This window comes from Acanthopagrus latus, chromosome 23 (genome assembly GCF_904848185.1).
Source record: "Acanthopagrus latus isolate v.2019 chromosome 23, fAcaLat1.1, whole genome shotgun sequence".
Classification (NCBI taxonomy): Eukaryota; Metazoa; Chordata; class Actinopteri; order Spariformes; family Sparidae; genus Acanthopagrus; species Acanthopagrus latus.
This window is the reverse complement of record NC_051061.1, coordinates 14236054-14250513: the sequence shown is the minus strand read 5'-3', so window position 1 is coordinate 14250513 and position 14460 is coordinate 14236054. Positions and strand designations below refer to the sequence as shown.

Sequence of the window (14460 nt, the reverse complement as noted above, 5' to 3'; positions counted from 1 at the left end):
TTGCACAGGCTGGCCTGTTAGCTGGACATTGTCCACTGTCAACTGGGCCTCATCAAACAGCCACTGGACAACAAACACCGGGCCTGCACAAGGAGAATGGAGGAAAAAGATTAATATATGATTATAGTATATATACGGTATCTACATCGTGTGCTCTGAGTTCTGTTTTGAGACCCTAAACTCACTTTTTATTGATGGGAAGACTCTATATCCAAAGAAACAGTTCCACTCCTCTCCTTCATGGGTTTGCCTGCACCTCTCTGGGACCACTCCTCCCCAGTACCTGATGGGACAGATATTACCAACCTGATGGTCTCATCACTTTTTCCCCAAAACTGTTCACCTCACAAAATCTTGACATGTTATGACAATATTCACATGCTCCCATACTTGATGCCTCTCTTGATGGTCTCAGTGGGAGAACAGCTGGCAGTGTCCACGCAGTCCGTGCAGTGGTACTGCTTGTTGTCCAGGAACCAGCCGGAATCAGACAGACCTCGTACTTGTATCCCAGTGTGCCCCAGTCCCTCCAGCAGCTCTGCCACACGGTCCACATTCAGGAGGACCCCTGTACCACCCGCGCTGCATGCAGAAATATGACATATTTTTAGTCGTACTGTAGACTAACCACAAACACGGCTGGAAATTGTCCTGAAGTCACCTTAAAAATATCTACAAATCATGAACGGCAGATCTGAACCACGGTCACTGGCTTAGCAGCCTTGTAACCACTAAATCCACCAGTATCCCCTCTGCATTCCCACACTGAAGTCATGTAATAAACTTAATTTTGTTAACTAAAATGAATATGAATATGTTGTAGAATTTTTAAACACAAGCAAAATGCTCACTCACAAACATACCTGCTTCCTGCTAATAGGAGAACTTTGGCGTTGTCCAGCCCTCTGTTCAGCAGGTCCTTCACAACCTCCTGAATAATTAGTGAGCCCATAAATGCATAGCCACCTAAGCATGACACAAAGAGAGAAGAACTTGGGGATTACTCTTTTCTTAAAGTAAGCTACATGTGATTTTTTGTTTTGAATGATTCAAACACGTCTTACTCTGCTCTGTTTTGGCTGTGGCGCCGCTCCACACATCGCTCGAGCAGTACGGGATGAACCTGCAAAACCAACATTAAGTTGAAGTTTCCAGCTGTGATAATAAAAAAAGGGCTTCGATAAACATGCTAACATGAGTTAACTTACACCATGTTGGCATTCCACCAGTGAGGGTTTTCCTCAGGCAGTGGAGACAGGATCCCCGTGCCTGCAGAGACAGATCAACATGTATCATTAGGCATCCAAGCACTCCCAGACACATCCTCTTCTTCCTCATCATCATTACCACGTGGATTACAGTTATTAAACTGCAATGACAGAGGGAGGCGTCTCTGTTCCTGCAGCAGCGGGCGCCAGGTAACCCCACACCGCAGCGACATTATAACGGGGTGTCGGTTGCAATAACACTGCAGATGAGCGCGGATACATCCGATCCTTTTAATTACTGGGGCATTACAGTGGGATCTGGGTGCTTTTATCACCATGTAAGGGGGTCAGGATTTGCTGCAGGTGGCGTCACAGTGGTGCAAACTGTACAGACTTGCTGAGGCTGACCTGTTTTAGTTTGGGGCCACTTGGATGAGCTCATCAGTCTCCGCATGGTCTCGTATCGGCTGTCACAGTTCTCCTTGTTGAAGCAGTACCAGCCACCTGGACGTAGATCACACAGGAACATGTTTATGTGGGGCATGACAGGAGAAATCTATCAAAATTGGTGAAATTGATCGTTAATACTGACCCTCTAAGAATATCAACCACCGTCGGCTGCCTCGAGATTCTTTCAGGTAGTACCTGCAAGAGAAGGAATATCAAATCAGCACAAAATTTACTTACATGCACATTTTTAAAACTATGTGATCATGATTTTTTAATTACAGAAGGTTTATTTTACAATATATCTAAACAAAAGATACAGCCACATCTCCTGTTTTCACATGGTGTTCTTTTTTTTCTCCACAAACATGAGATAGACACCAAAATACCCTCACTGCATCTACCACCACATGATGGTATCCAGGCACAAAATGAAAACACATACGACGTCATTGCTTTCATCTAAACAAGGATGTCCTGTTACTTGCTGATTCCTATCTCAAAAAGGTGGCAGAAAGCAGCAAAATAATGAAATTCATCCACCATAAATTCAGTGAGAACAATGAGGTTGTGTGTACAGTAACTGATACAGTGATGAAACCAGGAGATAAACACTGTCTTGTACTGTAGATGCCAGTAGATGAGTAGCATCACAGTCTCTCCTCTCTGAGCTCATCATTCCTCAGCGGTGTCCTCACTCATTAAATCACCAATGATGATATGATAAAAGATACGGTGGACTAACACAACAGCATTTAACTTGTGTAGATGTAAACAGACCCACATGCATCCAAGTTCATTCCCCTTAAATGCACCCTGGACTGGGACTTTTAAAAAGAAGTGAATGCACGCTAGAATATCAGAGACGTGTGCTGTGTGTCGTCAGCCCAGAAGAGGGCAATGCTATCATGATTCTGCGATGCTGCAGGATCATCATTATCCTTTTTTTCTTCTTAGAGAGGATTTGTATTTATAAAAAAAATATCAAAGATGAGGCAAATTAAAAATAAACAAAAAACTCTGGTGTGTAAAGGAGCATAAGCCGCAGAAGCAAAATACTCCAAATGTGCTCCTGTGATGCAGAAACATGTTTTTCTTTTTTAAATTCAATCAGTATCCACCCGACTTTACCGATGACTAAACTCCGGAGGAATTGCCAAAAACATTTCAGTGACTTTAAAGAAAACAGACTTGGCTGAAGCTCTGAGCTGTTTGCTCAGACACTGAATCACACTTTGGCTGCAGTTAATGCCTTGTGCTATTATTGCGAGCCACAGTCAATGATGTAGGCTGAGGACAGTGCACCCTACTTACTACTTCCAAACAACAAAGTGAAGGCGAGCTTGGCACGTCGAATGAGCCAAGAGGGGAAAGGCGCTCTAACAAGTGCAACAGGAGATGAATCGCACAGTTCCCGTCCCGTGAATGATTTCTGTCTTGTTTGTCTGTAACTGTAACATCATCTCTATGGAAAATACTGTTTGGAGCTGATGGATTAGCATCTCAACTGACAACAACAGCCACAGGAGTGAATGAAGCGGCCATCTGCCAGTAACTGTCCCCTGCTCTCATCCTCATGCTGCGTCTCTAAAGAGCTTTACGGCGCTAACAGACAGCTCTGTCTACCACTTTGGGGTTTAACGGGAATTAGATGGGATAGAAAATCCATAAGGAGACATGTATAGCATAAAGTCTGCCAGTCACTGAACTGGTCCCGGAGAGGTTTTTGTCCACAATAACAAACGGTCATCAAAGCCTCCTGATAGAGAGTACAACATTTATATAATAAAGTAAGTGCAAATAACAGTAACTACACAATATGATAATGATTGAACAGTGCTTTTAAATGTTTTTCAGTTTAGATACTGTTCTTATATAGTGGCAACGTTTTTCAAATACTTGAAAACTTTATCTTGTGTTTGAAATCCACTGATAATTACCACTTAAAGAAATGTAAGAATATGAAATATTACACAGCTGCCATTTAGTTAATTCCCCATCTGCAGTACTATTACTTGTATGTAAAGCTGTTTAAGCTACAGCACACAATTTGACTCCCTGCCACGAGTCTATACATAGTTTATGTGTTACACAATAGAGGAGGCAGTGGATCTGTCTGATATTAACATGCTTTTAGCGCCAAGGCTTATCCTGCTTCATGCAGGCTTTCTTCCTGCCAAATGGATTTCTGCTTAACAGCAATGTCAGCAGTGGATATCATTGCCAAACATGTAGTGATCCATTGTTTACCTCACGGACCACAGACTAAAAGAAATCCTAAACTCCTAGGAGACAACGACATCAAGAAAACATACTGTTAGATGGCTGTACTGTAACATTTCAATATAGTGTGCCCACTGGGTGCAATCACCAGAGAGACAGAGAGCGATGGGCGGGGGTCTGAAAACTTGAATCTAAACTTTCTGCAGAGCAAATCCTGCATTCTAATTTGAAGCAAAGGAAATGAAGCATAGGCCATGTGGCTATCCGCAAATTTCACGCTTCGCTGACGCAAAGCAGCTGTCTATCTTCTCCCGACTGGACCTTATTCTGTCCCAGGACACTGAGCACTTTTCACAGTGTCCCCATTGATCTTTTCTTTTCTTTTTCTTTTCTTTTTTTAATGCCATTTAGAGCATTTCAATATTTTATCCAGTGTGGACACCCAGAGATTTTGCGTCTTTTGCGCACACTCTGCAATCAGACGAGCATTGTTGCCCTCGGGCCAGATACATGCGGGTTACTTTGGGTAGCAGGATGACCGGCAGGACGGGGTGCGCCCTGCTGAAGGGAAATAACAATTGCTGCTCAGCTGAACCTGCTCTGGCCTGTTGATCACACGGTGCATGTGTATGCTCATGGTACATACCCAGCGGCGCTTCCGTCGTTGCAGGTGACAGAGGTATTTCCCAAAAAGTTCAGCTTCATGTCGTAGTCGAGCTTCTGCGCCGAGCACGGGTAGAGGGACTGCGCCAGGTTCTTCACCTGTGTCATGAAGTTATCCATGTTCTCCTCCACGGCGGTGAAATCCAGAGGGAAGCTCTCCGTGGTGTCACCCCGGTCCGCCCGGTATGTGGGAGGAGGTGGTGCGCGTCGCGGTTGTGGGTTGCGGCCACCCCGGAACCTCCGTGCGCACTGAGCTCCGGACTGCATCAGCATCAGCAGCAGCACTGATGAAATCATTCTGATCGATATCATCTTTTATGAAATGTCCTCCCTCCTGGTGCAACGTCTCGTCGCGGAAGCACAATAAATTAACAGATGGAGCTGGGAAAGACGCGAGAATAACGCACGGTTTAAAATGGCCGAAGCACTTGACATCCGCTTCCAGAAACCAAACAAAGTCCGTTTAGATTAAAGAAAAGCCCCGCAGTATTCTCAGGAGAAATCTGAAAACTTTCAAATGCGTCTGTCTTGTACAACTCAAGCGCTGTTGGACCAAGCGCACAAGCCTGAACGACAACACTCGTGCCATGCTCTTGTATTTTATTCAAACTTTCCCCCCTTGTGTGTCCGTCCAGCCAATCACAGGAGCGGGGCAGGACTCAGGGCATGATCAAGCGTGGCAGACTGCCTCCTTTTTTTTTTTTTTTTAATTTATAGAGGGAAAAAATGTCCATGCGTTGGTTCTTTTGATCCGCGAAGTTTTATTTGATGTGGTGGCTTTTATTGGCCTTGAAATGCCCATTTCCCATTCCACCGCAAATTTATGAAGTGAGAATACGCATCTTGTTACACACTTGCCTGAAAATCAACTGGGGAAAAAAACAAAACATCATCAAAACTGGCGCAGAGCTCCAACGATATTTGGCCAGGAGGAGAAATGTTAATCCCAACAGACTTTCCCCTGATTAAATCAAGCAAAATCCTTATTATTCTTATTAATGATATTATTATACTTATTTTTATTTTTTTAAGGCAAATGAATGTGTGACACCCCAAATAATCACCTCTAGCTCTGTAGAGTTGATCTTGTTTTCTTAACGTTTATTAAAAAAGAGGAAGACTTGAACATGTTTTTTTTTTATTATTTAATTCAGACTGGGGCCTCCAAAGATCAAAGCAACCATCACTCTTTCTCCCCCCTCGTCTCACCCTCCTCCCTCCCTCCCTCCCTCCCTCCTCAGCCTCCTCCAAACTTTCCTGCTCTACTGTATATTTTAAGTCGAGCAGAGCATCCTGATGGGAAGCCGGCTCTTTTAGTGCAGGAATGCCTCGTTACGGTTGAGGAAGGCTTCACCCGGACAACCTCTCATTTTAAGGACACGTTGGCGTTGAAGTGCCGTGTGCAGAGCTAAAGTGATTAATCATCAAGGTATCATGGTAGTGTTTTGGTGATTTTGACTGAGGTCATTCTTAAGAAGTAATTCAGTTTAGTTTGAAGGGGCTGAACATCACAGGGATGGCTGACAACTGTGATAAAAAACGACTAATGTACACCTTTACATCAGTACCTTTATACCTGTAAATACATGGTCCTTTGTGTTGTCCGATATGTGTCTGATAAAATGTTCTTTTCAGAGATTGTGATGCAGAAAGACTCATATTTTCTGATTATTTAATTACCAGTGAAGTTTACAGGTTGTACACACTGATGATATTTTAGACATTTAAGTTTATAAAATATAAACTATAATTTTTGTAGTTTTATAAACCATAAAATATCCTGCTTCTGTTATGTCTTTGTCAAAAGAGTTTTAACCATACTTGAGGGAAAAGTTGTGTATATTGGCTGATATATTGATATTGATATACATATATTTTTTTTAATTCAGGCCTCAAAAGTCATGTATCAGTTTGGTTTAGATCTACTGATGGAATCTAAACTTTAGGATTTGTCTATATGAAATGTTACATTGATAAACTTGAGTGCCCAAATCCTATTGAGTAGAATTCATTGAGACATGACCTACAGCTATGATGCTGGCAGTGTTGCATTCAAGACTACCTAAACTGAGACAAAGTCAAGACCACGACCAGTGTGAGTTCCACAATGCATCATACACAATAAAATATGGAGAATGCAAACTGTAGGCACTCCTAAAATTGATCTGATATGAACTGCATAAAAACGTCCACGGGAAACAAGTGAAAATTTCTCTTCATTCATTAAATGATTAAAAAGCAAAGTGGGGGTGAATTTTACATCTGGAGATTTGACTTTGTTTTCTATTAGCCAACAATCACGAAGGAGCTGAAATCAATTTTATTCAACACTCCATTAATATATTAAGCAGCAATCAAACTTTTTTTTTGCATCAAGAATCAGGTTTTCTGGTCGACTCTTGTATTCCCATAGAAACCATTACTAAATACAGAATGTATCAAATAATCATTCAGTACAGTGACATCCCTACCACCGAGTAAAAGTCAGGTTGATTTCAAGATGATACGGAGCCCTTTCAAAAAGTGGTCTTAAGACCAAGACCAATCTCGAGTACATTAACACAGCACTATATACTCAGTTGGAACTGTTGAAGGACACATTCATTGTACTTCTTTAATATTGTTTAATGTCATTTAGTTTCTCAAGATATTTTTGTTTTATGAAGGAAAACATTAGCCTAATATAATCATCAAAAAAATCTACAACTAATGATTATTTTCATCTAATTTCTCGGTTGATCATTTAGTTGTTACTAAAATTAGTTACGTCTTCAACTGTCTTGAATTGTCTGAAAGATTTTCAGTTTGGTGTCTTAAAAATTTCAGAATCAGGTCAGAGACCTTTGATTTCATTTTTTACTTAAGAAATAGTCAACCTGACAAACTGGTAATCAAAATAGTAGGCGATTAATTGACTGGTTATTGCAGCTCTGATAATCATATCTCACCATATGTATAACTGAGCCAGAAAGAACAAAACTGAAACTTTTCAAAGATGCTCACATCTGCCCCAAAACACAAACAACATCATAACTTTCAAACAGCTTCACATCCTCCAGCCCTGTGGTTAATCACTGTGCCTGAAGGATGTCGAAGTGTTCTGGGCCAGGTAAGATGGATATGAAGTCACCGGCGGGACTGATGGTATTCATTGGGAACTTCAAACGGATGCTTGTATAGATTAAAACATGTGGTAGGGCCCAAGAGGAGAGGCTCTGTCACAGATTGAGCCTCGTCACTTTGACCCATACCTCCCTGTTTTATCACACGTCATCCGCAAAAATGTAACCCTTAAATCACTCGCAGATGGACGCTGGCCTCTGACACACACACTACCATGAAGAGATGCCCCGGCGGTGTGTCGAAACGTCCTCTGACCCAAGTGAGAGTGAGCTGCAGATGCTCCGACTTCGAGTGATCTAAATGTGCGGATTCAGAGAGCGAACGTGAAGGATTCTGTGTTGAATTTACCTAACAGTATGAGACAGAGTTAGAAGCACTGCTTAGCTTTGCTACTGTTGGTGCGCGGTGGTTTGATCTCAACTGTGCACCTTGTTTGAACTCCGAGCGCTAAGCCCTTCTGGATTTCACTGGTAATTCTCTCTGTCTCTCCCTTTTTCTTTGCCTCCCATCGCCTGAGTGTAGCGGAGACACAAATTTAACCATGCAAGTCCGAATGGATTAATCCTAGATTTAGGTCATTTGAAAATGACCCAGCTGTTCTGATGGCAGTCCCTCAGAAGTGCCCCCGTAGCTCCCGTAGCCCCCACCCTGACTCCAGGCCTCCTGTGAAAGTCAAGCCTGTCTTTCATCTCCGATCAGTTGCATGTGCCCTCACAGATCCACAGGTTTTACTGCTTAAGTCTGGGCTGGCAGCATTGATCATGTGACTGTTGCCTGCCTGGCGTTTCGACACATCATAGCTCTGTGAGCGCTCTCCGTCTGCGCAGCCTGCCAGTTCTGCTCACACATCCACATCGTCCGTATGCCCATGTCTGTTAGTTTTGATTTGCACATGCTGTTGTCGAGGGTCCATCCGTGATCATCAAATCCTGCTAGTTGGAACTGTTAGGTCAGGTTACATCAAAGAGATCAGGAGGGATCAGCCTCTTGAAAGGGACAGGCTCTGGCTCACATCATCAGAAACAGGTGGAGGTCCTCATTGGTAGAACAAAGGAGAGATCACCATCTATAAAACTTTTATATTTCATAGAAGAGTTTCTTTAAATTCCTTCAAATTGCCACTCTCTGCTGTAAGGAGTGCGCAAACCCACAGAGCGCCAGCATAAAACATGTGATATCAGGTTAGAGATTGTGGGACTCAACCGCAGCACTAAATCCCATGAAGGTCAAAACAGCAAAGCCTCAGACTTAGTGGTATTATGGCCACAAAGTGTTTAAGTGTAGAAATCTGCTAAAAGCCAGGACAAAAAGGGAAGTGGAAATGTATGGAATACGACTCAGGTGTTACAAATTAGTCAGAAAGTTGTTGAAACCTTCCGTGCTCTTGTGTAAACTGTGGTAATCTCACTTTTTACTGTGGCTAACATTTCTCTGCTGCACCAGACTTTGACATGTTGTTTATTTCTTGTCAAAGCGAGGTAAGGGTAGAGTCACAATATTGCAGAGTAAAATGTAGGTGTTTTACATTATTGCAAACCACAGATATGTTCATATTTGTATTAGTCCATACGTATTATATCAACCTTTCAACAATAAGTATCATATCACGTTTACATTACATCTTTATGAGCTGAAAAGACGTGTAGGGGAAGTGCTGGCTTGATAGTGGCAAGATGTCTGCCTTAAGAGCACTTTGACCATGTTCAATCTTCAATGAGATGTTGCAGCATTTTCCAGCAATGTTTTTTGGAAAAAAAAACAGCTATTTTTGATGAGACTTTATGACCATTTCCAGCCATGTTTGTGGCAACACAAACGTATACTTTTGACAAGACATGGTCCAGTTCTGTGCAGTGATTGTGGCAACAAAATCACATACTTCTGATGAGACATCTGGACACTCTCCAACCATGGTGTGGAGACAGGTAGCCCAAAACGAGATCTTTTCCTTTTTCCTAAGGATTTTTTTTAAACGGCAGAACCTAAATATAGTTGTAAGACTAGAAGCACAGTGTTGTTGCAACACAAAATTGAAAAGTGTGCCTACAGTTGCAATATATCTGTGATTTTTCAGAAATGTACATTCCCAACTTATTCTGGCAATTAAATGGCAGAAATTCATGTAGTAATAAAGCTTTTATTAACAAGTTGATCCGAGTGAAATGTTAGAGAGCTTTGACGTTTTAGGTTGAAAACGCGTTGATCTTCAGCTTCTGTTTTGTGTCACCTGGAAACAAATCCCCGGAAGCAGGTCCCCTTAATTTCATGTTGAAACTGTTGTTTAAAACCCAAAACAAACATGTCCAAAGGTTTTGGCTGTCAACACAGCGTTGGGTTCCTTTCATGTGCCCCCACCACATGTTCCTGATATTAGCCAGAGAATCGGTAAACAACCTTGATCCTGACTCAAGTCAAGAAGTGCCATCTAAGATGTTGATGTAAATGGGGAGTAAGAGAGAGTAAGACAGAAGGGAGACATCTGTCGAGCAGGCTCTCATTTCGTAAGAGGAGGCCGTCTATTGGTTGCAGATGATGCCCTGTTTGATAAAAATGAACTCTTTCAAGATAGGACAGCTAGCATTAGGGGTCTCTCTGGCACAGAGCGGTAACCAAATAGTTCAGCTGACAGGTCAGCTGTTTTTTGTCGATCTTTCATCTGAATGATGGTCGCAAATAAGCTGCCACTACTTGTAAACATTTCTGTCGCGTCATTCACACGAGACAAGATGGATGTTTGTGCCAGCTGGGGTGTTTTATTCGTGTGTTTGCCTGCTTGTGTCGGTGTACAGGAGGATGAGTGAGGTGAGCGCCGCTGTCTTGGAGGTACCAGTGCGTGAGCGTGTGGCCTTCCTCCAGGAGTTTTCCATTCATGCCTAGTGCTTGAATCACCCTTTGCAATGCCCTCTGCCAGGTAGACAGAGGAGGGAGCAGAGACCAATTACCATTCAAGACCTGCTATTATTATCATCAGAGAGGCGGCAGCCCTCCTTCCCCTGCGCTTATTCTCATCTCCACCGAGACAGAAGGAGAATCGGGCTCTTTTGTCTCGGAAATGTTTATTTATGCCGCAGATTTGCCAAAGGACATGGAAAAGCCCTTATTACAGGTCATGACAGTAGAGCCACAACACATTATTCATTTTCTGTCCTTTAACCTGGTAGTCTCTTTGGGGAAATTCTTTTGAAGTCCACACCCTGCTGTAAAACATGGTCATTATTCAATTATGTGAGAGCTGTATTTGAAACAGTTTCAAGGCTTTAAAGAAACTACACAGGAAGAGATGAGCATTACCATTATTTTTTAAATATTTCTGATCCATTTTGGTGGTATAGTTGTTGATGTTCAACATGAAAACTTAGGCAGGGATTAAGGCTAAAATCAAAACTCCCTTGAAATAGGCCTTAAAAGACCCGGACTGGACTAATCCTTGTCCATAATGTTGTGAGTACACGGTATGCGCTTCCATCCACCAAGCTACGGGGACACCATTAGTGCACGGTATGTGCCTCATTATTTTTGACACTCTCTTAACACCAAGCAGCCGTTTTCTTTTATCCTCTCAGCGAGAAGATGAGGCTACTGTAATCAAAGAAGACAATGATCAGTGCCAGCCTCTTGGCCCGGACTGGTACCTTCTTTGATGTCATATTTTAGTGTATGGCGGGCTGTGGCCCATGCCAAAGAGCACCCATAGTCGCCAACTGTCTGACAGGCTGCCTTTCATCAGAATGACATCACCCTGCTACTTGATTGCTTTCCACAGGCTCTTCCAGGCCTGGGAATTTTCTCCCAGGAATCTGAAATCATCATCCTCGCCTTTACACCCTCAGTCTTAAAATAAGAAACTCATCTGAGGCACACATAAGCTTGTGTGGCATACAGTATTCGTAACCAGTAATCTACTGTTAGTACTGTGCCTTCAGAATTTGTCAGACATCACCTTTTTTTTATGAGGACAGTCTACTTTGTGATGACAGTGAAACCAGATGGGGCTCAATAAATATTAATAAGCAACATGAAGAGACAAAAGGAAACATGGAAAATGAACACAACACTGCAATCTCTCAACTCAACATTTACTCTGCCTTGATTTTCCCTCCATGGGGGAGAGAACAGTGATAAATTACAAGGCAGAACCTGAAGTGTTTGCTTTTGGAGGAAACTGCCGTGAGAGGCGGATATTTATAACCGACTTCTCTGGCTAGAAGCGTTGCCACTCGGCCCGGTGTTGGCTTCACAAGATCACCGTCTGTCTTCACCTGTAGGTTCAGGAGCAGACGAGCCTCTCCTCCCCACATCATACGGACTCTCCTGTAGATGCCCAGAGGATCAAGAGGTGTCTGTGGGCCCCCCTGACCATCCTCTGACTGGAAACTGGAGTTTAGGATTTTCAAAAGAAAAAAGGATCATAGGGTGTTTGTTTATTCTCAGCAGAGAGGATGTAGAGAATGACTGTGTATCTTCAAGAGGCTGAAGTGGGATAGACGGTACATAACTCATGTGGCTGCCAAGTCCGCGCTGCTCTTTGATGTATTCGGATGCATACGGCACATATCCTCTTACAAACACCAGCAGGTATAATTATCATCGTGTGATCTAATTAGAAACACGGGCCGAGATATATTGAAGTCAGTTAAACCGTGGTGGAGTACTACTTCCGACAAAGCCACCTAAGCCGTTAAAATCAGGGTGTCTTCCCACAAAGATCTCCTCTTGGCTCATGAGGTCACCTGTGGTCGGCCAGTGGAAACATTTGTTCAAAACAAGGTAACGTATCTGTTTGAGAATGTACAGTGCCAACTTCCCTTTCTTCTGCGGCAGGAAGAAGGTGGTCATTTGTGGGAAGAGGAAAGTGTTACTCAGGCTTTACTCACAAAGAGTGAGAAAGGAGCTGTCATCGGGACACATCATCTTGTTTTTGAGATGACTAATGAGCAGATTGCTACCAGCACCTTTAGCTATGTCTATCTGGTTTTGATCTGTTGATAACTCACGAGAATCAGTGGGTGGGGGCTCTGTTTGGACACTAAAAGAACGAGGAAGGTAATAACTGTGCGCTATATATAGATTGTTCGTCAATCTATGAGTAATTCCACATTTTTCTCTTCGCTGTAGGTCCGTCAGTTGAACAAAGGGAGGATAAAAATGCAGAAAAAGTGGAACTACTACCATCAATTAATGTTTTTTAAGTGAGGACTACAAAGACAATTAAGGCAAAACATCAGGAGAATAACAAATTCCACCGATGTGTATGCGCTCACATCTGGAGGGCAGGTGTGGGCCTAATTCTCACGTGTCAGAACTTTCTCCTTAATTTACTCATTTAAGAGTCTACAAAAGTAAGAGCGAAGCGGTTGTGTACCTCTGGATTTGATATAGGACAGGATTCAAGTCTTGGGGAAACTAAAAGGCATGTTTATCCCTCTAAATTGAAAGCACGGCAGGCAGGTAGGGGGAGAGGACAACTGTAACGTGTCTGAAGCGTAACCTGTTCTCCGGCCCTCGCTTTGAAACCAGATGAAGATCGGCTGCGGCCCTGAAGTCATTACACCTTCAAAGGTAATTAACACATGGCTTTTGTTTGGGCCCGATGAGCCCCAGATTATGTAGGTACAGATGGTCAGGGGGGCGGACGACAGATACCAAGAGCAAGGTGTGCTTGGATGTGCTTTCATGTCAGCGGGAAGTGCTTGACCCCTGGCCCCCTCCTGACCTCAAATCTAGGCTGTCAACGCTACTTCCTTGAGTGCCCTGTAAAGATTAACATGTGGACAGAGACCAGGGGCCTTTCGGACCCCTGCGTGATGAGCAGGAGGACCCAGCTGGCATCTCTGCCAGGCAACACCTCTTGCTAGTCATGCCAATACAAGGTTAAACCAGAGCAAAAGCTGGTTTCATCCATTTCTACTCGAGCCTTGTGTAGGAAAATGTAACGTAAGTTGGTGGATACTAAAGAAGATCAGAAAGTTGTTTCCTAATGTCTGTCAACAATCAGCAAGGTTGTATCCGCTTTGATTTACTGTTTTCAACTTCTGTTTCACTTTACACTAAATAGAAAACTGGCACCTTGCGTATTTCTCGAGGTGGTAAATAGCAGCACTTCCTCCATTTGCCATCAAAGGGAAGGAGGTCTTGCCTTGACCTTGGATCCACTTTACCCTTCAACCCCTCTGATCTTTCTCCCCCTACAGTTACTGCAAGGACCCTGTGTAGGATCATGTGTGGAAAGGTATTTTCAGTCTGGTGCTACCGTAATATACATCAGTGATGTAGCTTGGCTCTGTCCAAAGGTAACAGAAGTGACCTACCAGCCCATCTGAAGCTCCCTAAATAATATTTTATATCTGTTTAATCTGTACAGAAACGGAATTGTAAGCAACATCAGTGCGGCATTTTACTAGAGACTATGTATTTTTTCAACTTGAGGTTTTGTTCGTATTAAAGAAATGAGATGCTTCGAAACTGAAATGAAGTTCCTATTGACGGATCTGTAATATTTCAACAGAGCCAGGCTAGCTGTTTACCCCGTTCCAGATTTTTTTTACTGTGCAATGAAGAGATTGGTATCCATCCAAACACACATATTTCCTGAAATCCGAATTATTCCTTCAGTTTTGCCTTTACTTTGAGTCACACTTTACTCGGGGTGATGAAACACCAAGTCCACATTATAAAGGAGGAGTACTGGGCTCCGGCCATATTTAAATTATATCCTTACATCAATTATGTTTGTTTGAGTCATTGTGAGTTTTTGTTTCAGAATGACAAACAATGTATCATCCAGGGTGATTCAACG

At 42.8% G+C, this 14460-nt stretch overlaps 1 protein-coding gene across 1 annotated transcript in view; it reads right to left on the bottom strand.

Annotated features, from left to right (window-relative positions):
- Positions 1-5107, bottom strand: part of notum1a (notum, palmitoleoyl-protein carboxylesterase a) — a 7299-nt gene extending 2192 nt beyond the window's left edge. Inside the window, exons 1-9 of the mRNA XM_037088296.1 lie at positions 4525-5107; positions 1801-1853; positions 1617-1712; positions 1209-1269; positions 1065-1123; positions 864-966; positions 391-582; positions 186-283; positions 1-83 (exon numbers count right to left, since the gene is read on the bottom strand). The exon at positions 1-83 is cut by the window's left edge and continues 65 nt beyond it. Of these exons, the coding sequence (XP_036944191.1) occupies positions 1-83; positions 186-283; positions 391-582; positions 864-966; positions 1065-1123; positions 1209-1269; positions 1617-1712; positions 1801-1853; positions 4525-4853 (1074 nt within the window). The 5' untranslated portion in view covers positions 4854-5107. The remainder of the gene's footprint in view (positions 84-185; positions 284-390; positions 583-863; positions 967-1064; positions 1124-1208; positions 1270-1616; positions 1713-1800; positions 1854-4524) is intronic.
- Positions 5108-14460: the final 9353 nt, after the last annotated feature.